Raw genomic sequence first — 24,418 nt, forward strand, 5'->3', positions numbered from 1 at the left:
GAGGTCATTTTGCAAAGCAAAGCCTGTAAGTGGATTTGCTCAGGCAGTCAGGTTACTAGCTACACACAAACCTCAAACCAATACCTGTCTCTCCCCGGTGGATTTCATTATATGAACTATCATATAATCTGACTGTGTCTAGGCTGTTGCAGACTGAAAGCAATTGCCTTTACACAGGAATTCAACAGTCTCCACTCCAAAGTCATAGTTAAAAGGGGCGGTGATAAGATTTTTGGATTCCAAGAGACATAGAGTACTGAACAACACTGCAGAAAGTACATTATAGGATCAGAAGAGCTAGAGATAAGATAGAACAAGTAGATTAGTGAGACAGCATCAACTTCAAAAATGACGAGGTATTCCAAACGATATCTACAAGCAATAACCAAGATCACGGTAATTGCAAGTCCCATGGCAACACCATCTTCTACCATTCTGACTTTTCTTTTTGATATTTGTGTGCCGCCAGTTTTACTGCTGTTTCACTATAGCAATGTCCCCGGAGGTCTAGGAGGGAGCATGCATGAGCCATGTTTAGCAGTTACAAGATGGGGAAAAAGTTGGGGTGGAAGGAGTCAGTTTGCATCTACCAGAGGGATAACTGAACAAGAAGGGGGAAAATTGGTCATGTTCCTGATAATCTGAGCAGCTTCTTTACCAGACATCCTGATTTCAGACTTTTACATCAAAAGTACATCTCATTTGTCAGTGTAAGCCCATGGTGCCAATTAATCATCTGACTCCACTATTTCTTACTTTCCACTTCGATAGAAGTTGTTTGTTGGGCAGCTTAGTAAGCTATAAAAAGCTCCCCAGCAGCGTTACAGTGAGTCGTTCTGCTATTAGTGTGTTAAATTGAATACTTCTGCCTGCCTGAAATACTAGCAGACCTCACCCAATGTCACCTTGTTAAAAACATTTCAAATGAAAAGGCTAAAATTGATAAAAGTTTCTAGTCAAATACTTCATTAGTCAACTTCCTCAGGTTTATAAAGAAAGAAACTGAGTCACTTCACTGAGTATGCTGAAATATATAGTTAAAAGCCTTTTGCTAAGTCATTTCGAGGCTTCTAAATTAATTTTGAGAAAATAAATAAATAAATAGAAGCTTTTATTCTTTTTTCTGATCCAGGAGAGAAAAAAATATGCAGAGCCATATTGCAGGATAGGAGCTTCCAACGCTGAAACATATCCAATATCATTACTTTTCTAAAATAGAAGAAATCACGTTTCATTGAAAACTCTCACCCATAAATACTACAAAGTGATAAAAACAGTTAAGAGGTAGTGGTCTTCTGATAAGAAAACTGACAAATAATCCCTTGATACACCAAAGAGCAACTGGGAACAGCATTTTAAAAACTGAAGTTTATTACTTAAGTCTCCCATCACAATACACATTTTAACTATCTATTTTTCCACAACTTTTCCCACATCTTTCTGCAACCACCTTTTTCTTATAGCTTGGTTACTCTTTTCTTTTGTAATACCTGCATCTACTCTCATTATTTTTACACTGCACGTTCTCTAAAACGTTGAAAACAACTGAACAGAAGACAAAAAAGGAATAAAAGGCAAAGCAGAAGACACTTTCAGGACAATACCTTACTACCACTAACTCAGCCGCTACAAACATGAAACAAATTTCTTCTGATCAAATCAGATGCAGTGACAGCATTGAGTCTGGTGCAAAACTGTAGAAACCTCTACTGGGTTTTCTAAACTAGTTCAAAGATCCAAGTCCCCGGTTGTTACAATCTGATTAAAAATCATTCCTGCGTGAAGTTGAGCCTCTTTAATTACTCTTTTTAAAGACTGCAAACTAAAAGAGTGTTGGGAGTAGAGAGCCAGAAGCTTGTGTGGAGGTTCATGAGGACAGCCCTCTAGACCCTTCCTTCATTCCTAACCCCACGCAGGTCTACAGTAACTGCTGCCCCTTCTTCCACATTCATTCATTCAGAGGTTCAGTGGCACCGTAAGAGTCAGTGGGTCAGACTGGCTTCAAATCTGCCATTTGCAGAACTTCACAGCAGACAGTTCTTATGCTGCTAAGATTCATCACCCAACTTCATGAAAAATAACACAGGAATCTGAATAACAAGGACTAAATGCCTACACATTTTCTCAAAGCACCAATAAAAAACAGACTAGAAATATTCTCCCTATGCAAATGCAAACACAGCCTTCCAAGTTTCAAACAAGAAGTAAATATCCTTTCCTGAAAGCACTGGAGAGAACAGAATCATTACATTTAAGTTATGGTCAAATCCAAAACTCTCCTGTGACCATATGAACAACAGAAGGGAAGGTATAGCTACAACAGTGGCTTGAGTTATTCTACAACAGCAAGCATTGCAATCTGTAAAATAGAAATGCAACATCAATGTGAATTGTGTTAAGACCCTGCAACAGGAAACCACCAAACAGCCAAGAAGCAGTATTATAATGCTCTACTACAACACTAGATTTACCATGTATGATATGGTTATCATAAGCTATACTTGGAAGAAAAATACTTTCAACAAAAATTTAACGGAAAAAGATGGCAGACTATACCACCGTTAAGTACATGGCAAAGAACTGTTCTATAGAAGTAAATGTTAAATGCTCAGTTATTTGTTACAGCTACTACTTTTCCCCTCCTGCCAAAACCCAATTCAGTCAAAAAAAAAAAAAAAAGAAAAAAAGAAAAAAGCACCTTATCTTCATCCTCAAAAATCAAACTAAAATATTAAAGCCCCTATATTGAAGACCCTAAAAATTACTAATAAATACTCTGAATATGCAACTCCATCATTTCCAAGATACTAATTTTTAAATTTAAAGAGATAAAGGCCATTATTCACTCACTGCATTTTAGATTTTATTATGTTTTAGGTATACAATACAAATCAAGATGATGAGGTTTTATACTTAATATTATCTTTATTTATTGAAGTTTCTCATGCCCACTAAATCTTTATTTAGACCACGGTGTTAAAGGCTGGCAAAATGCTGTGCAAACGCCCAGACTTTAGTGACTAGGAATCTGCCCCAGTCACTAGCAATAGTGATTTCTAGATTTCAGTTCTCTTGTTAAAGTTTGTACTTGGAAAAACACTAGCATTTCTTGGCTTACTTGCATTTTACAACATTATTCAAACTCTATGAAACTGACATGTTTCGGACTAGATGTTATCATTGTGCGTAGATGGATAGCCCCTGTGCAAAAGGGATCATACCCTGACAGTCTCCCATTCCACATTGTCTGGTTTATTTTTATTAAAATTTCCTTGACATCTGCTTCTTTAATCATTATTATAAATGTGCAGAAAAAACATGGAAATTTCCTAATACATAAACAATAGAGAAAAAAAAATATGTTCAAAAGATCTAGGAAATGCTTTAAAAAAAAAAAAAAAATCAGACAAATTTCTGTTCAAATAGTTTTGCCCATGTATCCTTTGCCAAGAGTTCTTAGCTCCAAGTGTTTGAATCCCGTAACAGAGCGAACATGAATTCAAATTAAGTCTTGCTCATATTTTGGACCCAAACAACTCATTTTTTGAGACCTGTGGAAAAAAAAAGAAGACAGCTTTTCAAATAGAGAGTGGCAGAAGCTACTGCAAATTATTTTTCTAAATGTCAATATGTGGACCTTAAGTTGGGAAATGAGATAGATTAGGGAAAAAACTCCTTCTCTAAAGCGAAGTCCTGCCTTACATCCCTAAGAGAGTTCTTCTAAGGGGTCAACAACAACACAGACAGGGAAAATCTGATCCAGAGGTAGAATCTAATTAAGTTCCCAAAATATTTCCAACAAGGTCAACACAGGGTTGAAGGAAGATAAACCACTATGAAAGAAGAGATGGCTGTCTGGCATGAAATATTTTAAGAGCTAAGAAACACAGGATTTGAATAAATAAGTCAGTTTTTACAGCAGTAGGATTTCAACAGTGGAGTTCTGCTGGGATTTGTTGTGCTATGTATGGCCCATGCTGTTTTACTTACTCATAAATGATGCAGTAAAGCAGGTAAGTAATATGGAGATCTATTTTCCTGGCACTACTAAAGCAGTAGAGACAAAGACTGACTGTGAAGAATAACAAAAAGACCACAGGATATGGGGCAATAAAAATGGAAGATGAAATTCAGTTCCTGGGAGACCAGCTACTCGCATGGCAGATAAATCTACTGACAACTACAGCCCTCAGCCCAAACAGTATGCTGCGCGACAGCAGCATGAGTCTGACGGAACGCAGCCTCTCAAGAGACGTATTCCTAAACTACCATATGATATGGGCTGAAAACACAAAGTTACCACATAAGCAACAGGAAGCATTAAAAGGCTAAAAGTATTTGTAAAAGTGGGTCATCTTTTCTTTGCGTAAGATAAATGAAAGGCAAACAAGAATCAAATCAATCTATCAAGAAAAAGCATGAAAAATACTGAAAACACACATTTTTGCGTTAGTCACTCAAGTACTACTGACTGAAAAAGGGACTCAGGGGTTTACAACTAAAAGGCCTTCTCCTTCTGCCTTATTCAGCAAGGAAAATCTTTTTATAATGTTAAACTTGTTCTGATTTTGAGCACTTAGATTTCATAAAACACACCACACAGCAGCAGGGCTAATTCACAGCTTTCCCTCATCTTGCATCTACAGCTTATGCAAGTATGCTATAATCAAGAATGAAGCAGCACTCTGAAGCACTGTCATTTTATACTACTCTGTTGTCAACAAGAGATAGGAAAGAAATTTAGAACTGAGCTGTAAACCAACGTATACAGAAGTTTCTCCTTGGTGGCACTTAGTGACCAACATTGTAGATAGACAATTCCCAACAACTCTGTTACACTGGCTTTGGCAAGATGAGAAACTATCCAAGACACAGGAAACTATTATCAGCCAATGACCATCAAGGGAAAACTATCCAAGCACTATAATGTTTTTAAGTTTACTGAAATAAGACCAATGGTTGAAATGGAAATGTGCATGACTCCTTGAATTAAAACTAAGGATGATCGCTGGTATCTATCCTTCCAACTACGCTAACGGACTATGATGAGAACATCAGGAAAAAACACAGTAAAGCCCGTGACAGCTGGTCAAACGAGAGACACCACAGAACCTCAGGGAACGCTGCAGTAATGGAGAGCCACTCTAAACCCCGAGAGAAAAGTCCATGCAGAGTGGCTGTAACACCAGCAAAAGCATGGCATGACTGAGTAACAGTCAACACGCAATTCTTGAGGGGTGCAACAAACAGTAAACCCTAGGCAAATTTAATTACAGAGATGATGAAAAACAGGTGAAGAAGTTAGAATTAACCACAGGGCTGTCTCTTTATAACCAGCAACAGCATTTCTGAAGTTAGGTGATGCTGGCTGCTCCAAAAATGTTATCCTTGCATCCCTAAGGTAATGTAACAAGAAGTAAAACCTGATTAAAAACACACTGCAAAACACCATCGACTGTGATAAGCTGACACCACCTATTCAAAACCTCAAATGGCAGTAGGAGTCTGCACTGGTCACCAAGATTAAAATCTCAGGAGAACTGAACGTCTCCTAACTAAAATGAATGAGACTTTTTAAAGCATTTTGTTGAACAGCATGTTAGATCTAGACAGCAAGAAGTTGGCAAAAACTCTTGGGATTTACAAATACTTTAATCCTCATCAGTGTAAGATTGATTAGCATTAGAATATAGCACTAATGAAACAGAAATACAGACAGTATTTTTTGTACCATTAGTAGTGAAGTTTTATTTAACCATGAACTTGTTAAAAAAAGCATTCATAATATCAAGACAACCAGAAGTTTCGGAACTGTCACAGGGCAAGGAATGTGTCCTGTCTATTTTCAGACAGACTTATTTTACTTAATAAAAAAGTAAAATGTTTCTTTTTGGGATTCATTCAGTATCTCAAACTCCAGTTGACTCGGGCACCTTCCAAAACCAAAAAGCTTGCTTAAGTCTATGTGCGGTAGAGTGAAAAGTACAGTCACATCCTTGTCAAACTGTGTAACAGAAGAGAAGTTGGCTTCATTAGTCACTTAGGCCTGGAACAAATACAACCACATCTGACAAGTTTGCTCTCCAAAATTCAGAGTGAGAATGGAGGGTAAAAGCTACTCTGAAAAGAAATAGCAGAAAGGCAAGTAAGCTGTCACAACAGAAGTTCCTCAACTCTGAAAAATGAATCACTTAAATATTGGTAACTTACTTTTAGTCTTACTGAGTAAGGATGGACTCATGCATCCAACTGAATGATCTGCAGGATAAATACCTTAGATGAAGACAGCTCCCATATTTTTTACAGACACAAGTTACTCCTAAGTGCAAGTAACAGGAGAGAAGTGTAACCCAACTCTCTTCCCCCAGTATTCCACAATACCTGTTGTCTGTCTCAGGATAACCCCACTACCTCTGACTCCGTGCCAATTATGTCAAGGCTTAATTTCAAACTCCAATGCAGATTATCCAAAATGTAAAGTACACATGTGAGAATACAGCTAATAACTTGTTAGTGCTTGTTTCATACGTGTAATGTTTGGACTTCGCTATCTTTTTCACGTCACCAGGAATCCTATAATCTGACAGACTGCAGATGAAAATGGTGCCTAAAACCAAATTATGTTATGTTATAATAGTTCACCTTGACAGAAACGTGCCATAGTAGGTAAAGTGTTTTAATTTTGTAATTTAGCTACGTATCCTGCTAACAGCTATTCGTAAAAATAACTTTAAAAACATGACACATCCCAAGAAGTTTTCATAAATTAACCAACCTGTCTAAAGCAACAGTAATTTTAAAATATACTCTCCAGAAGTGAAAAGAGATATGGAAAAAAACCAGCACTGCAAAGAAGTCTTAAAGGAAAAAATACTCAAAATTAAATAAAATATTTACAAAAACTGAAATGGCATCAAATTTTATAAATGCATCTTAAAAGCTACAGGACATAAATCTTTATGTGTTTCCTCCTTTTAATATGCAAGCCAGGTTCCCCCCCACCCCCCCAAATCATTCTTTAAGTTCCAACCTAGCATAATCTTTCAAGTAACAAATAAAAAAATTTTTACTTCAAACTCTGATGCTATCCCCAAGTTCTACAACATTTTGTATTACCAGGAGTCTGTTGAAAAAAAATGCGTGTAGAGTAGTAGTTATTCTTTATTTTAAAGAATTGCAAACAAGATATTTTAAATCCATATGATCATGGTTCACATTTTACAATCTAAAGCCCAGTGACTACACTGGTGATCCACAGATTTCATAGACTATATCAGCCAGAAATACACATGTTGATTTTAGATTCAGTCTTCATGGCAAGAATTGCACTAAATGGGAAGACTGTTCGCAAGAGTCCACAGGATTTATTAGTTCATGAAAACCCAATCAAGAATCTTTGAACTGTTACCCTTTTGTTTCATGCACAAGTATTGAGGACTCTATTTCAATATATTTCTGTAAAAAACAGCCACTAAAATGATGAGATATCAGTTAAATTGTAAAAACAGCAACACATTACTTACTACAGTGGATCTCTTGGGAAAACCAAGACCTTGCACTTTTCTTTTGTATCAAGGAATAAACCAGGGTCATATTCTAAAATCCTGGAATATTGTGCAGTCATGGTTTGCTAAGAGGACAAGAGATATTCAGAGTCTAATGCTCCTTTGTCCAAGTTAAGACTCACCTTCTTTCAGTGCTTTATCCATGTTGTGAGAAATGACCACTCTCCTTGATTGGACTGAATCATAGGAGCTTCCAGACCAATTACTCTGAAATTCAAAGAGAACATTCATCATAAGAGGAAGGAATAAACCAGAAATGACAGAAGAAATAAAACTGCAATTCAAGGCGCTAGTACCAATAATTTGGGGTTTATACAAATAGTGTCACCCCATATGATTAAAACAGATGAGCGTCAATTGTCTATGAGGTTATTATACATCGTTCATTAACCACACATCAATACCCAGTGTTGCTTATCATACGCTGTACAACTTGCCAAATTATCTTAAGGTTGGGTTTTTTGGTAGAAGGGAGCTGTATCCATTTGCAATTCAATGCATTGAGAATAGGGCATGCATTTAATAAAACAACTGGAACTCTTCTATTCAGTATTTTCCCAGCTTTTAAGATCTCCAAGAGATAGGTCAACAGCAAATATAACATCTTTACAGCCTACTGTCATGATGGACTTCACTTAGCCTTATGAACCACTTTTAAAATAAAAGCAAAGTCCTTAGATCTCCTACAGTAATTTTGGTTCACATTCTTTTGGGCTCCTTCCTTCAAAGAAACCTCTGGCCACTGCATTTTAAGCTGCTGTACTATACAAACATTTGTCTATTTTGAAGTATTAGCTCTTACACTGTCCAAACAGGTGGGCAGACAGAAACATTTTTCAGGGTGTAGACAAAAAGCCGTGATTCATGCTGCCCTTATATAGAAAGGAATGTAATTCAAATCAGAAATAGGAATTCTCCCCACCTCCACTCAGCTTACTTCACTCCCCTTGATGGGAGCTCTGACTCTCCTCAGTGAGGAGACAGTGCTTCAGAAACATCCCGATCCCTCCAACATTCACCAAATAGAGAATAAGAAAGCAGTATAAACTTTAAGGGGGATTTAAGTAAAAACACTCTTTAATGTTTTTAAAGGTAGTATGCCATTATTTCAGTCAATTAGCAGGCTAATAGTGTATTTTGGTGTAACATGTTCTCCTTCTACTGTAGATACATGCACATAGAGTCTAGTACAAAGTATGTCTAATGGGACATAGATGAAGGAGTCTAAGCACTACCCCAAAAGCAGAATAAAGCTGTTCAGACTCCCTCACACCTAACACACAGCATTTCTATGGATACTTTCCAGGCCTCAAGTGCCTTCCTTCCACCCACAGTTAATTTGTTCCAGCTTCTGGGTGAGTGCAGCAATACTCCCTAGACTTCCTCAGTCGCTACTCTGAGACCATGGCTGTGGTCTTCCAGCCATTTCCTTCCCCCCTTCACAACACTATCAGTGGCAAGAGCAGCAAGATTTCAGCATGTCTGCCTCCATTTGCAGCCCTTCTTACTATCAGAACTATAGTTAAGGAGGGGTAAGAACAGAGTATAATCTGATTAGTGAACCACTACAGATTTTCATGGCCCCCTTTTACCTGAACACAATGCTGGTAAAAGCTTAAGCCATATCCACCTAAACAGCTGCAGAAAGTATTTTTGCTGTTTGGAAGAACACCTAACAACAGTATTTGTAAGGCTCTAATACATCACCTCTGACTGCTAATGTTGTCGTGCTTCCTCCACGCAGAGCTGCGTTAATGCTAGTCACACAATTACTTCAGGATTTTTCTGCTTTATTTGCAGCAGGAAATAGGATGATTCATAACCACTCCAATTTAAAAAGAGAAGACACACACTCAGAGACATTAAACATCCCAAGTACATTTGGGGAGGGGGAAGGGATTCAGAAAGCCCTATTAAGCAGAGTCGGCTCAGGTCTTTCTGTGAAGAAAGAGCTCCTAAAAACGAGGCCACAATCCTGAATGAAGCTCTGTGCTCAACATACTCCATCTTCCTTAACACCCACGCTAGCTTGGGTATCCTACAAGACTAATCCTTCTGCTGAACTGCGTCATACCTGCATAGAGGTCCGTAACCTCAAGCCCCTAACTTAGGCATCAACAGTTCTCGTTTGTACATAGTTTGCATGAAGTGGTTTTTTTATGGCCTAAAGGATCAATAAGCCCTCTCATGAAGCGCTAGCCAAATTACTCCTTTCACAACTAGTTTAAACACAAGCTGAGATAAGAAAATTACAAATGTTGAATGCTTACTTTTGCCTCCCTACCTGCCTCAATTCAGGACTTCTTTACAGCAGAGGGAACAAAAAAACAAAACAAAACAAAAAAAGGCCTTCAGATGGGATCCATGGTTGCAAATAGCTTGCTCCACATCACCACACTAGGATCCAGTCTACACAATTCCACAAAGCAGGAACTGATCCTTTTATGTTAAGAACAAGGCAGACTATTATTGCCTCAGTGAAATCCCGCCTCTTAAACACCAAGATACAAACTCACACTTCAGCTTGCAAGAATATGTTTCATTGAAAGTGTCCTCTACGGTTGGTACGTTTGACTTCTAAAAGGTACTGGGCTTTTAATATTTTTTAAAAAGAGTAACATTAATGTTTAGCATAGAGAAGTTCAAGTAAGACAACCGACCACAAAGAATTTAAAAGCTAAGAAGTGAGTACCACCACTAGCAAAGGTGATTTTGCTGCTGCACGAATTAATTACTGAAGGGCAAAGGAAGATGCACAGTATACTGGATTTTCTGAGAAATCTTCCATACTCATACAGGCGTTGCATACACCACTATGAACAGCCTGAGAGAAAAGCACAGAGCAAGAAACAAACCTTGTTTAAAAACAAGGTTTCAACTTTGTTTAAAAACAATTTTCAAGAACAGATGAGAATCTAACATTTGAATAAACAGGAACGTTTCAGTGCATTGGAGTGATGTCAGTTGGGTCAGTTCAGGCTCAAGGAAAAACAGTTTGGGGAGACCTTATCCCTGTCTCCAACTACTGAACGAGAAGATGCAGAGAGGAAGGAGCCAGACTCTTCTTGCAGATGCACAGGACAAGAGGCAAGGCTGCAACACAGGAGATTCACTTACAAGACAAAACTATTTTAATTATGAGGCTGGTCAAATACCAGAATGGGGGAGCTGAGAGGCTGTGGAGTCTCCATCCCCGGAGATACTCAAAACTCAACAGGACAAAGCCCTGATCAACCTTACCTAGTTGGACCCACTCTGAACAGGAGAGTGGAGAAGGTGCCCTCCAGACATTCCTTCCAACCCAAACTATTCCGTGATTCTTAATGATCCTTCAGAGAACTGTGAATTTAATTTAGTGATGGATAATGTCTCAGACCTTAAGTTGTATTCTCTAAAACAGCTGCTCCAACTCCTTTCAGTCTTAAGACTTGATTCTGCTAAATGCAAGTTTGTAAGTCCTGTTAACTTAGATTTGCTTTTAAAAAAATCTGTTTCTGTGACAACAATAATGATGAATTAACTAGAAAAAAAACCCTAAAAAACTAACAAGCACCCCTGAGTTGCCTGCCATGTAGCAGCAAACACCTTAAAAGCAACAATAACGACCCAGTAACACAGGTTTACCTGCACCTGTGGTAACAGAAGGATATCAGAAAATTCACAGTCCAAACTCAGCTCTAACAGCTGAGAGAATGAAAAATTCAGCAGATTTCACTAGATTTTCATCCCACCCCTGCCTCAAGTCAGATGGAGGAAGTATGCAGAGAACAGGTTCAGCTAGAAAGCCTAGACTTGAATGTTTTCACATTTTTCTTCATGTCACTCATCTAACGGAAAATGGTGCTACATTTTATGAAACAGTTGGCATAACCCTGACTGAGCCAAAGATGTTCTCAAATGGATTTAACACAGCTCAAAACTCTAGCTTAGATGCTCTCTTATACTGATTAAAACCTTGTGTGTTCCCTGTTAGTCCTGACTTGCACTATCACAGTCCAAAAATCAGGCTCTACTCTGTAGAGTTTATTGTTGAAGAATGGCAGCAAACAGACTGAAACTTAAGTAAGACTTGACAAAATGACTTGAAGGGGTAGGGGTGGAGCACATTTGGAAAGCACATGCAAAGAATGAGGTTGCTAACAAACAGGGAGGCCTGCTTCCTGAAACAGTTCAAGTTTTCCCCATTTTTTACCTTTTTTTACAGGCTGAAAAAAAAGGATGTGTGTATTTCCTGGAGACTTCTGAATAATACTCACTGTTTGATACTTTTGAGAATGATTTAAGACGCAGACAGCAACAGTCTGAAAGACCCAGGGGAAAAAACCCAAGGTTGGCATTGAGCCCGAAATTTTGGCTTAGGTTCATCTCCTGCAGATCCAAAACTCAGTTAGTCATTTATTGGTTTAAACAATTTAAGTAATTTAAAATTAGTTTTGAAGAAAACAATAAATGTTAAATAAAAAAGAATAAAGAAAGTGACAACTACACTGAATAAATGGCAAAGCACGGACAGCACAGGAGTACCTTCCACTATCAAGAAATCCATCTGCAACACTCGGTCAACAAATGTAATTCTTAAAACATAACAGCAGAAAGCCAGGCACATGCTACAGACACCCCACACGCAGACTTACTCTGGCATGGAATTAAAGCCAGAAACAGAGAAAAACTAACAATTATTTCTATTACCTTAACTCAATTGCAACAAAACTAGAAAAGAGCTCTGGACAGATCCCACAATATAAATAGGCACTGCGCATGAGATGCTCAGTTTAATCACCGATCTAAAAGGCAAAGACGACATCTAATTCAGCATACAAGCACTATCCAGCTATTCATAGCTACTTGCTCCACCCACTGCTGCCCTATTAACTTCCTTCTTCTCTTTGTAAAACATAACATTAACATCAGACTGGACTTTGACGACAGTCACAGCTTCAAATAATACTTCACTGATCTCTCCATAAATTCAGCTTTAACTGATCTGGATAGATGTTTTCTTATAGTTGTAAGTATTACTACAACTTAGAAAGCAAAAATAAATCTTCTATTCACAAGAGTTAATATTTTTAATTAATACCTGTAGTTCTATTTTAGATTACAAAGCAAGTGTATGTGTGTCACATTAAGCATTTCTCTACATATATGAAGGGATACCATAACTACCAATTTAAAAATCAACATACTTAAAGCATGTTAATCCTATTATGTTAAACATCATTATCTCAATAACAATTTTATAATATCAGCATATCTTATTTCCACTAACATAGTAGCTTCTGGAACATGTAAACTGTGTTTATTATATGGGGATCTTCTATCTTAAATGTACCATCTTCAAAACTCACAAAACTGTAGCAGTATAGAAACTTTATAATCAGGTCAGAACCTCCTTCACTTGAGATATCATATAATACTAGATAGATAAGAATATGAAAATTAAACTTTTCTCAGGTAATACTTTCATTCCCATCAGTATAGCTAACAAATAATTGGCAAGTTAGCATTCAAATTTCTGCTCAGCAAGAATTACAGCATTATTCTCTGCTGGGATCTTTAATATTACCATCAAAATAAAGGCTTACATGCATTCTCAGGGTACATGCACAGCCCCAGTCTACCGAACATCTCCATGCTCTCCTCCTCTGCTAAAAACAGACAACAAGAACCCACAGCCTATACTTCAAGGCCAAAAGAGCCCTGTGCTATGAAAACTGAATTGCTGGCAAGCCAGAAAAACCTGCACAGGCTCATGCCTCAGCTGCAGAGTCTCAGCTTGACAATCAAAGAGAAACTCCCGCATTGTGTACTGCTATACCCTCCTTCCCACATGACTTTTCACCGTACAAAGGTAGGGTGTTCTGTCTTTTTAACAGAGCATCACAAAACATGCACAATGAATTGTCATCATTAATTTTATTAACATTAACTTGTTCTCTTTCACTGTATGTGCTTAATAGGGAAAAAAATGGTACAGAATGACTGGTCATATAAACCTCCCATGGACACAACACAACTTGTTCCCCTTATGACTATGCAATTTCTATTTTTTATTTTAATTACTTACCAAAGGTAAAAGCAGCCTGATTCACAGCAAAATATGAAACATCAATCTAACACAAGGTTGAGAAAATTAAATGTCAAGCACAATACAATGCAGAGCTGAAGATGACATAGGATACAATGGAAGGAAACAGAAAGGGTTGCATGACAAGACAAGAAATCTCTAAATAATACATGACGGATAAAAGGCCGAGTGGAAAACTAAGTCTGCTCACCACTAAGGAGTTAGGGACAAATAAGTGAGACACAGAGTCTGAAAAACATTTCTTTTCCTGAGATCAGTCTCCTGTGAGAATAAAGTTACCACTTCAAAGTTACGCCTGCAGGTAATCAACGCATGCAGTCTTGACAAAACTTCAATTCTGAAAAAGCTTATAAATCCCTAAGGATAACAGATATTCCACAGATCCCTAACAATAAACTGTAGCAGAAACGTCCAAACTACAGGCCCCAAAGTGCCCCCACTGAACTATAACTGAACATTTGCAATTCATGCAACATTTTTTTAAAATTTTAAAATATTCCTGAAATTGGTAGGCAATGCTATGACACCTTTTCATTATTTTAACTTCAGGACCTGCCTGCAAGTAAACTCACCTGCATCATCAGAAGCTGACTGTTAACCTGCCTATGTAAGAGACAGCACTAAGAACAAGTGTCAGACTCTCAGTTCTGTTAAAAACAAATCAAACTTAAACATATCCTCGCCTTTCAATCCAGAAATGACTGATTAAAAAAAAAAAGATAAAAAAGAATGGCAGTAGATCAGAATATTTGGTTGCAAGCCCAAGAGGATCTAAAACAAGCAAGACAGAAGAGCAGCAAGCAGAGACTAATGACTGGCAGAAGTAACAGCAAAAATCCAGCAGTATCAGGGCTCTCAACATTCCCTAACGGACCAGAGAATGAGACACACTGCAGAACATGCTTGGCTTTAGGTTGATAAAAACCCCATAAATACTTTTGAAGACTTACTAAGGTATAAAGATCCAGACTGAAAAGAGTTAGAAAGTTTCTCCTCTCCCTCACAGCTGCTCCACACTGCTCACTGCCTCAAGAACTGCTTTGCATCATGCTTGAAATTGATGCCCACAGATGGCAAACCTTCCACTTCCTACAGCTGCTGGGGCTCCTGCGAGCTTACCTTCGCAAACTTCATCCGACAGCAGAAGTCCAACAGTGAAGGAAAATAAAACTGCATGTCCTTTCTCTCTGCTTCCCTTATGTCCCTCAAAAGGAGCTGAGCACTCAGCTTGGATACCATGGCAGACGTCAACCTAGGTTAAGTTGCCATCCCATCTGAATCACGCAGACCATTTCCAATAATCTCACTACTCATCCTCCTATGGCTTAAATACAAAACAGTACTATCTTCCAGCATCCAGAGATTTCAACGATTACCTGATCCAATGAGAAAAGCTTTACCCATGCCCTCCCATTAATGCCAGATTCACAAAAAGTGCACATTCAAGGATGGAAGAAGGCTTTAGGAACATAAAACAGTCACATACACTTCCTGTAGGGCCAGAAAGTAAGAGTAAACTATTTCTGAAAATGGAGAGCTACTAAACAGTAGTGAACAAGAGTGACCAAATAGGTCTGGAGCTGAGCTTTAAATAAATACTCAAAATCATTGGCAACCATTAATCACAGGAAACTAAAACCAGGACATTAGAATCAGTGTACCCTTTTCGCTGGAAAAAAACACATTTATTACCTTTCTGATAGTGCTGCAAGACAGACTAGGTAGATCATTCTCTATACAGAGTATCATTCATTTAATCTGAATTTAAAATGCAGCACTTTAATAAACTAATCCGTGGTTTTTGCATTATTTAAATGAAGTCGATAACCCAAGTCTCTATTATTCAGAGTTTTTGCTTTGCATCAGAGTCAAAACACTATGCTGAAAAGAAAACTCTGTCCTGCCAGGTTTTTTGGCAGAGAAACAACTCACACTGGAAATGTGGGAAAAAGCATTTTCCTTACCCTTCCCACTAACTTGGTTAACATGGTTCTTCGGATGAGTCAAAGCTATCTCCCCTACAGCCACACAAGTTAACAACAATGCTTGTAGGGAGCAAGCTTAAATTTAAGAGGTGACACATTAACCAGGGCTATCTTTGGTATGAGCAAGTCCACTGATACTTGAAAAGTGAAAATCCCCTCTGAGACAGACATTCTTAAGAAAGTACAATTGGGTCACCATGCCTTTTTGCTGTCTTGCATTTTGCAGTCCTCCTCTACCACAAATAATCTTGTCCTAAAACAGCTCCTGGGAAGTGCTGAAAAATACCTGACAATAACATAATGTGCAATTTCAAGGTGTTTGATTCCCACTATTCCAATATCAACAGAAACTACTTACCAATATTATTAACTTAAATTTGTAAGTAAAACAATATTATGAGTTACCTGTACAACTCTCTTCCCTTCTCTTTCCAATGAAAATATAAAAGAACACTGGAAGAAACACAAAGCTTTATGTGGAAGCCAGAAGACTGGCCAGATATACCTTGCAATCAGAGCTCTTGCATACAGGAAGACCATATTGAAAGCACACCTCATCACAGGGATATAAGTTGCACACCTTGCTTTGCAATTCTCAGCAGATTTCAAATGCTCTCGCTGAGATACCTGACTTAGAAAGTCTTCACCTTTCAAGTCCCAAAGGGGTTACACAAACAATATTTAGGACAAAGCACAGCTTCACACTTGGAAAGATGGCTTCTCTAGTAGCAAGCTCAAGCAAAATGAAAAAAGGCATACACCTTGCTCTTCTGAAGTCCAAACCTGCAACACAGCACATCCTCACCCAAGTCATTCACTTGCGTGAACAGGTCCATGAAAATCAACAGCACTAAACTCACATTGTAAGTGCTTGCAGAATTGAGAACTTAGAAAAAAACCTCCCTTTTTTCAGCACAGCATAAAGAACTCGATCCAAGTCCCTTTGAAGTCGATCAAGAGTACTCCCACTCTCTTTCCAAGAGCTGAGCCTGACTCCCACTAGAGTAAATATTTATTACTGAACACTTAGTGTTTCCTCATTTGTTAAGCCCAGTGTGAAAATCACTCAAGGAATGAAAAATGAACCTATCTGCCTTGAGTTCATGTACATAGGACACATGCAGAGCAAGACACCAGTCATAAGACTCTCTCCTTACAAAACAAAAAAAAAAAATAAAAAAAAATTAGGCCAACAGAGGGTTCTTCCCTATTCTTGAAGAAAAGGCACAACAAGGCTGAAGAAATTCTAGTTTTACAGTCATACTACTACTGGCTCCCAGAAAATGGGAGAGTAACAACTGAATGATAATAAAGCCGTGTAAATACAAAAGTACGTATAACAAAAAGATTAACCTACAAATTTTTCAAAGATAAATGTATGGAGGAAACTTTGGAAGAAACATTTTAGGGAATGGCCTACACTTCTATATGCTGCCTATATAGACACTATCATTTTCTTCACCTACACGTTGCTGAAGCACCAATCAGGAAATCTGCTAAACATATACAAAATTGTGTTCAGAAAAAGTACATCAAGAAGCTTTGCGGCCCTGAAGCCATTTTGTATCAGAAAGAAATCAAGAAAACTGTAAATTGAAGGCCATCCAAATAAGATGCCTGGAATAACAGCTTCTGAATAGAAAGGGTAAAAAAAGCTCACTCCTTTTTTGACAGTCCCTTTCATACAGCCAGATTAAATTTTGAGAACACTGCACAGAGGGAAGAAAGAAAAATTTTAACTGAATCAGGGAGAGAGTAAAGAAACAACCTTGGAAAAAGTTTTGCCGCAGGTAGCGCTGCTTGAGCAGTGACTTTTAAACACCAAACTTCATTTCCCTTCTGAAACAACAAACACATATCACAGAGCTACAATAAATCCAAACACCACATACTAGACCACACAAAGCAGGAGCAGGTGTGCACTAGTTACATATACTAATCCAATGGATGGACACAAGAGGAGAACATCTCGAAGAAAAACAGGTAGTAACATACCACAAAAAAAAAGTGCGTATGGTATAGTAACTGAAGTGACTGTATTTGTCTCTGGACAGTGCTAGTTTCACTCCTGTTCAGTAGGCTTATGTATTATGTTTTTCACAAAGGGGGAGACAAAGAGAGCAATAAATTCCTTTTTTTTTCTTCAATTCTCATCATCCCATATTAAATCAATTTTCATTGTTTGGCTGTTTCACAAATCTGAAAGTTGCAGCAGGGAGATTTTAGTTATTAAGTTTACATAAAGTTTTTTTCTACTACGTATACAATACGCTCTCCTAAAAGTAAATTAACACACATCCAGACTTTCAGATAAGTATACCAGCCCATAAATGTCACTGGAGCTATGGCATTATCACTAAAATATTTAATCTTGCAAATCTGAAGGCAACGGGGATTTATTACTGATGCATTTTTCTTTTCTTTTTTTTTTTCCCATTTGGTGTAAGGTAGCCGAATGGTGAAATACAAAAGCATATAGTCCTTTACTACTCAGGTGCTTATGCACTTAACACACGTTTGTTCCCCAGCACCCCTATGACAAAAACCAGCTGAACAATCCCTAGCTGTACCAACTTAATACCCTATGTGCAGGACAGGTACCTTCTGCTTATCACTTGCTGACTTTGCGTGTTATGTCTTCTCACTTCCCCATTTCCCACTTCTAATGCTCATAACACACTATTTATTCTTCACTCCCTTCAAAAAGCCGAGTATGATGTTGAGTCTTCAAAGCAAAGAGGATTTTTAAAAAGTCTACTGAGAAGACAAAACAAGTATCACACACACCCACTGCCACAAACAGATCCTGAATGCACCTTTGCAAGTTTTATCATTCATTGAAGTCACCATCCCCTGGCCAGCGATCCCTTCTACTGGCAATAACATCCTGCCAGTTTCTATTAGATGCAGGCCTGGAAAAATGTATTGTCCACAAACACAGGCTCTTTCCCTCCCTAGGTCAAAGAACGAAGAAATAAACCACTACTGCAGGTCATTAGCTGATTCGACTGGCAAGACAGAAAGACAGCCAAATACATCAGCAAGTGATTTCCAACAGGTTCTCTGCCCTGCCAGCACCCTCTGCTTTCTGCAAATTCAGCTGCACCAACTGCAGCCCCAGAAACACAGAAGTGACAGCATTATTTACTTGCTGCTAACAAAAAAGAGTACACATACTAAACATAATGAATTGGGTCACCAGAACAAGCTAGGCTGTACACCAAGGTGGCATCAATTATGCTCCTCTTTTTTTTTTTTGTAGATCACTCTCAGGTATCCCATGGGATGTTATCGAAGTGAAATAGCACTTAAGCAGTCCTGTCTTACTTGCCGCAGCACTTCACGTACTAACGCACCCCTCCAAGGCCTGCCAACTCACTGGTGAGGGGCCAAGGGCGCCCAGCCAGCGTCACTGGCTGCAATGTCAAACACTACACCCCTGTGACCCGCGGGCAGAACAGGAGTGCAGACAGGTCCTCATTTCCAGCAGCAGTTTTTCAGGCCTGTCTAGGATCAGCTCGGGAGCACTGGGTGACGTGATGGGGGGCTGGGGCGTGGATGGGAGGGAAGTTATTTTGACTAGTACCTGCAGTCAGTCTCCGAAAATCTTGTACTACCAGTCCCGTTGCGAAGAAACCAAAAAATACTCCTAAGCAGTGAACTACGAAGAGCTCGTGGACATGAATTAGTACATTTTAGAAGAGGTACAGAAAATAAATTTGTTTATCTTTTGCATAGAGGTCTGCAGCTGTTTGGGAACGCGCTGGCACTTCCTCAAGGCACTAGGATAAGACTATCTAAAGCTGCCCAACTTCAGAGCATGCATTTCAGCCACGCTACGCTGGCTCTTGGAGCACGTCTCCCTCTTTTACTAATGACATTTCAGCTGAAGGAGCAGAAAAGGATTTGACATGCAGCCAACACCACCACACTGCCCTACGAGTGTTCCCGCAATCCGAAGGTCTCTCTCGGGGCCAAGACCTGATTTTTTTCCTGCCCGCCTGCTCCCCTCCAGCACAACTTTTCGCGTTTAAAGCCCCGACGAGCGGCAGAGAGGGCGGGCTCCTGCGGCCGCGGGAGGACGACGGGGCAGCGGGCTCGGGTACCCCGACGCTCCGCGGCGGAGCGAGGCCCGCGCCACCTCCGTCCCCCTCGTCCCCGCTCTCCCGCCGGCGGGAAGGGGAGGGCGCGCCGCCGCCCGCCCCGCCCCGCTCCCGCCACTTACCCCCGCGACCCGCAGGACCGGAGCTGCGGCGGCGAAGTCCGGCGGCGGCAGGCGGCGGCGGCCGCGACCCATCAGGACGATCAGGGTGCCCAGCGCGGCGGCGGCGGCGGCGCAGCCCCCGTAGAGGGCGAGGCGGAGCAGCAGCAGGGCCAGGCACGGCGGCCCACCGCCCCCCGTCTCGGCCCGCTCCTGCCCCAGGTGGACGACGGACACGGCCAGCAGCCCCAGCCCCGCCGCCAGCACGAAGCGGGACGAGCCGGGATCTTCGTCCTCCTCGTCTTCCGCCGCCGCCTCCTCCTCGCCGCCGCCGCCGGCCACAGCGGCGGCCGCCGGGGCGCTGCGGCGGCCGGCCTCGCCGCCGGGGCCGTGCGAGCCCGGGGGGCCCGGGGCGGCGGCCCCCGCCGCCTCGGGCTGCCCGGCCGTGCTGCTAGTGCTGTCGGCACCGGGGAACATGCTGCTCCTGGCGCCGCTGGGAGCAAGAGCATCTCCCGCCGCGGCAGCCCCCTGCGAAGGTCGCCGCTCCCGGGGCCCCCCCTCGCCTCCTCCGCCGCCTCCTCCGCCGCCCGCCGCCGCCACTGGCACCGCTGTGGCCGCCGGGGGAGCCGGAGCTCATGCCCAGCGGCAGGCGGATGCGCGGCGGCCCGGCCGCTTCCTGGCGGCCGCTGAGGCGGCAGCGCTGCCCGCCGGTGGGCGGCGGGAGCCGAGCGCCGTGGCGGCAGCCGGGGAGGCCCCCGCGCGCCGCTCGGTGTCCGGTAGGGGGAGAGGGAGGGGGAAGGGGAGGAGGCGGGGGCGGTGCCTGCCGGGCGGGGGGGCGGGCGGACCGGGGACATGTGCGCCCGCCGCGCCGTTGCCGCGCCGCCCCACGGCGGGGCCGGGCTGGGCTGGGCTGGGGCGGGCCGCCCTGCGCCGGGGTCTGGCCTGCGGCGCTCCGCCGTGGCGGGGCGCGGAGGCGGCCCCGCGCACAGCAACGACGCTGGGAGGAAACGAGGCGGGGAAGGTGCCTCCCCGCGGCCATTCCCGCCGGCTGCGGTGTGGAGCTGCGCCCCCGAAAAGCTACCGGGCGCCCCTCCGCCACGGGCAGCCTGGCAGAGCTGGGGGGCTGCAGCCCGCAGGCCGCCGCTCGGCCCGGTGGGGACCGGGATGGTCTGGCTGCAGAACCGAGGCCCTGGCCTGAGGTCGGGACGCAGCCTTGACTTGGGGCATCTCAGAGGTCCAGACCCCCTCCTCAGTGAGCGCTGTATGCACCCCTCCACCTGCACCCCTCTGATGAGCCGAAGGAGACCATAAATAACTGGGTTTCAGAAAGAAAAAGTTGACAGGTCAACAGCAGTTGAAGTGACACAACCGTGATTCTGCAGAACCCTGCCCGGCTACCCCAAAGGAAGCCTGCCAGCACCCCCATCGCCACCCTCCCTCCGCTGGTCTGACGTTTTGTTAATGTTTGGGGCAGTTTCTGAGAACAGAAGTTCCTCGTATGGCAAAAAGCCTTGCCATATTTCGGCTGTGCCTGGGATGCATGTTCGCCTCGCCACAGGCGTGGTGCAATTATAGCTCCTCTGAATTGGCGGTTTATAGCAGCTACCAACCACTGCCAAAGTGGGAGGCCTTGGTCTCCTCAGAGTAGGAGTAAAGGGCAATGCTTTCCTTATGGAAGCCAGACTCTGCAAAAGTGGATTTACAAGCATTTTGTGATGGGCTTCATTTTAAGAGCAGATATCCCAGGAAGAAAGTTAAGCTCTGTAGAAGTGTTTACAGGTATTGAGACTTCTGGGAAGCACTTTTCAGATTGCCACTACTCTGGCAGTCTTAATGTGCAAAATAGCCCTGAAACTTATCTTTTAAACAACAGCCATTGTTGCTGAGGTTGGAGTCCTTTTGATTTATTCATGTTCTGTAAAAAAGGTACTTCTGTAAAATGAACTGTACTAGCCTGATGAAGAAGAGGTATGAATACCAAGGCCTTGATCTTGTGAATGTTTGCATTTCCATGTAACTTCCAAGAGCACAACTAGCACCGTTTTAAAACCAGACACCAAACTTCCCTATGCTTCTGCAACACTAATCAAGCCGAGGCATTGAGCATGAACAGTACAGGTGTCCGAAAGGTTCGGTTACAGCCCTGGCACTGCACTGTACCGGGGAGGCTGGGTGTCAGCTCATGGCGCAGCAGTGTCATGGAAATGTGCACAGTACAGGCACGGAGCTAGCTTAGCTTAGCAGGATTCTAAGTTACAACAAATGTTTTACTCCACCACTATGTTTTCCAACCTAGTTCTAACCTAACCCACAGTGTCTGATGGTATGGCCTGACTTGTATACAAAATTGTCTCCATATATACATGCCTTTATCTGTTAGAGGTCAGCATAGCAATGTATTTCCTCTCAAAATCCCAAAGTAGTTTTGAAGTGATTTTAGCTCCCATTTTAGTCACTGACCAAAAGAGACACTGCTCCTTAATCTGATCCAAAGTCCTTACAGCAACTTAAATATAATTTTATTACACAGTTTATTCTATTTAGTGGCTATTAAATTGCACAAAGACCTTTTAAATGTGAGCTCAGACCATTCGCAGAGTGTCTGAAATTGATTATTTAAGTAATCTCTCTAATGTGATTAACAGTGAAAATCATCATATCATAATAGTGAAAATACTACTGCAACGACAATCCATTCCCATGCAAACTACCATGTGCCAATACTTCCTGACGCTTCACCAAAGGGCTTGGGGACCAAGGTTCTTTCAATACATCTGATCACTAAGACCAACAGAGAGATTGTTGCAGAGTCTGAAAGCTTTTGGATAAGGCCCAACATGCCAGAACGTTTCCTATAAAGTTATTTTATTCTCATCAGGTAGAAAACAAAAAGCAACGATCCATATCCCAGCACACACTTTATTCCTCAAAGATTTCAGAAAATACAGGGCCTTGGACTGAGTTCAAGATCTATTCTGGGATCTTAATAAAGATCCACACAAGAAACCAGACACAGCGTGTAGAGGCCTTCTACTGCAAATGCATTCAGGAAACTGCCTGGGCCTCTGTCAAAACTACTTAAGGGAATTGAATTTTTAAATTAACCTGAAGCAGAGCATGTAATGTTGTTAGTCCTGTGTAAACAGAGATTATTTTCTTATTAGGGTATTAATTCTCAGAAGTGGAGAGGAAGATAAAAACATAAACATACCTGCAACCACGGTTTAGTCCTGCAATGCTTACGCACAAAACCAGCTCGTCTGAATGAGTAATCCCACCAATTTTAGCTAGGATTTACACACCATACCCTGAATTAGATATGTCTAAATCAACTCAAGTGTGTATCCATACAGCTAGGGGGAAGTTGATTGTTTTTCTTTTAGTTTTTAATAAGATTCTATGACTTTTCAACCTGAGGTGCAATTCCTAATATTCTAGATGACATCCTAGCTCCACTAAAGTCAATGGCAATTTTCAAGTTTACCTCAATGTTATTTGAACTTCCCCTTTTGTACTTTAAAAATTACTCTTCTGTACAAGACAAAAGGACTTCAGAGGTCAATTTTGTGAATTGAGGCTTATTTTATTCTCTTGCAGTAACTATTTGCTCAGTCATGGAACTAGTTCATGAGATAAGAGATTCAAACTCTACCTTATTCAAGCATTGTAGCAAGTATCTTTCCTACAAAGATAAGACTACTTTAATCTCATTTTAAAACAGAAATGATGTCTGATTTGGGGAAAGAGTCAGCATCTTCTCTTTTTTCCTTTGAGCTAGGAGTGCAATTTACCTGTTTATAACATAGCCTAGACAAAGCCACACTGGTCTGAACACACTTTTAGGTATGTCTTTAGTAACAGTCTTGCAACTTTCAACTTCACAGTACTGCAAACTTTAAACTTTAATAAATTTGCACCTTTAAAATGTTTAGACATGCTTAAAATGTATACTTTCCTAAAGGCTTTTTCAGATTTACTTTCTGTTTTGTGAGCCATTCTGGCTCAGATCACGTTGCTATGAAGGTTAGCAATTTACCACTTCTCAATTAAAATAGAAATTTACATTATAAGCAAAAAAAAAGGTGTGTAAAGTGCATACTTAGTTTATATTTTTAGTATTCTTACAACTTTGAACTAGTTACATGTTTTTTTATAACTGCTGTGGTGCTGCATTGTAGTTACAGTCATGTTAGGAGTTTATATGAATTCCTAAAAGCCTCTTGGGCACAAAACCCAGAAGCGCTCATGAACTTTTAAACCTGGTGGTATGGAAGAGAGATAACTAACACTGTTAGAAATAATCATATGAAAGAGAGGAAACAAATTTACTGGGTAGCGGATGCTGTTGATTTCACAAACCCTAGATAATAGAGCGAGAGAAAAGGAGATTATCTGTTACACTTCTCAGTATAATAAATCTTATTTAACACCTTTCAAGAAACTCAAGAAAATGATTGTATTTATTTCTCAAAGGCTTGTAGAATGAAGGGGCTTAAAACTGTAAACATTTTTTGCCTTTTAAAACTTTCCCTGCAATGGTAGATGCTTTGGACTTGATTGAAAACGTAAAATGCAGACA

At 41.1% G+C, this 24,418-nt stretch overlaps 1 protein-coding gene across 4 annotated transcripts in view; it reads right to left on the bottom strand.

Moving 5' to 3' along the window:
- SNX25 (sorting nexin 25) overlaps positions 1-20,595 on the bottom strand; it is an 89,843-nt gene extending 69,248 nt beyond the window's left edge. For 3 of the 4 annotated variants that reach the window (XR_012650355.1, XR_012650356.1, XM_075027441.1), the window contains exons 1-2: positions 19,864-20,595; positions 7,688-7,772 (exon numbers count right to left, since the gene is read on the bottom strand). Coding sequence is in view for 2 of the 4 variants with exons in the window: in XM_075027441.1 (XP_074883542.1) it covers positions 7,688-7,772; positions 19,864-20,316 (538 nt within the window). In the remaining 2 variants the exon portion in view is untranslated. The remainder of the gene's footprint in view (positions 1-7,687; positions 7,773-19,863) is intronic. The other variant, XM_075027431.1, reaches the window with a different exon arrangement.
- Between the last annotated feature and the right edge of the window lie 3,823 nt (positions 20,596-24,418).

This window comes from Buteo buteo, chromosome 1 (genome assembly GCF_964188355.1).
Source record: "Buteo buteo chromosome 1, bButBut1.hap1.1, whole genome shotgun sequence".
Classification (NCBI taxonomy): Eukaryota; Metazoa; Chordata; class Aves; order Accipitriformes; family Accipitridae; genus Buteo; species Buteo buteo.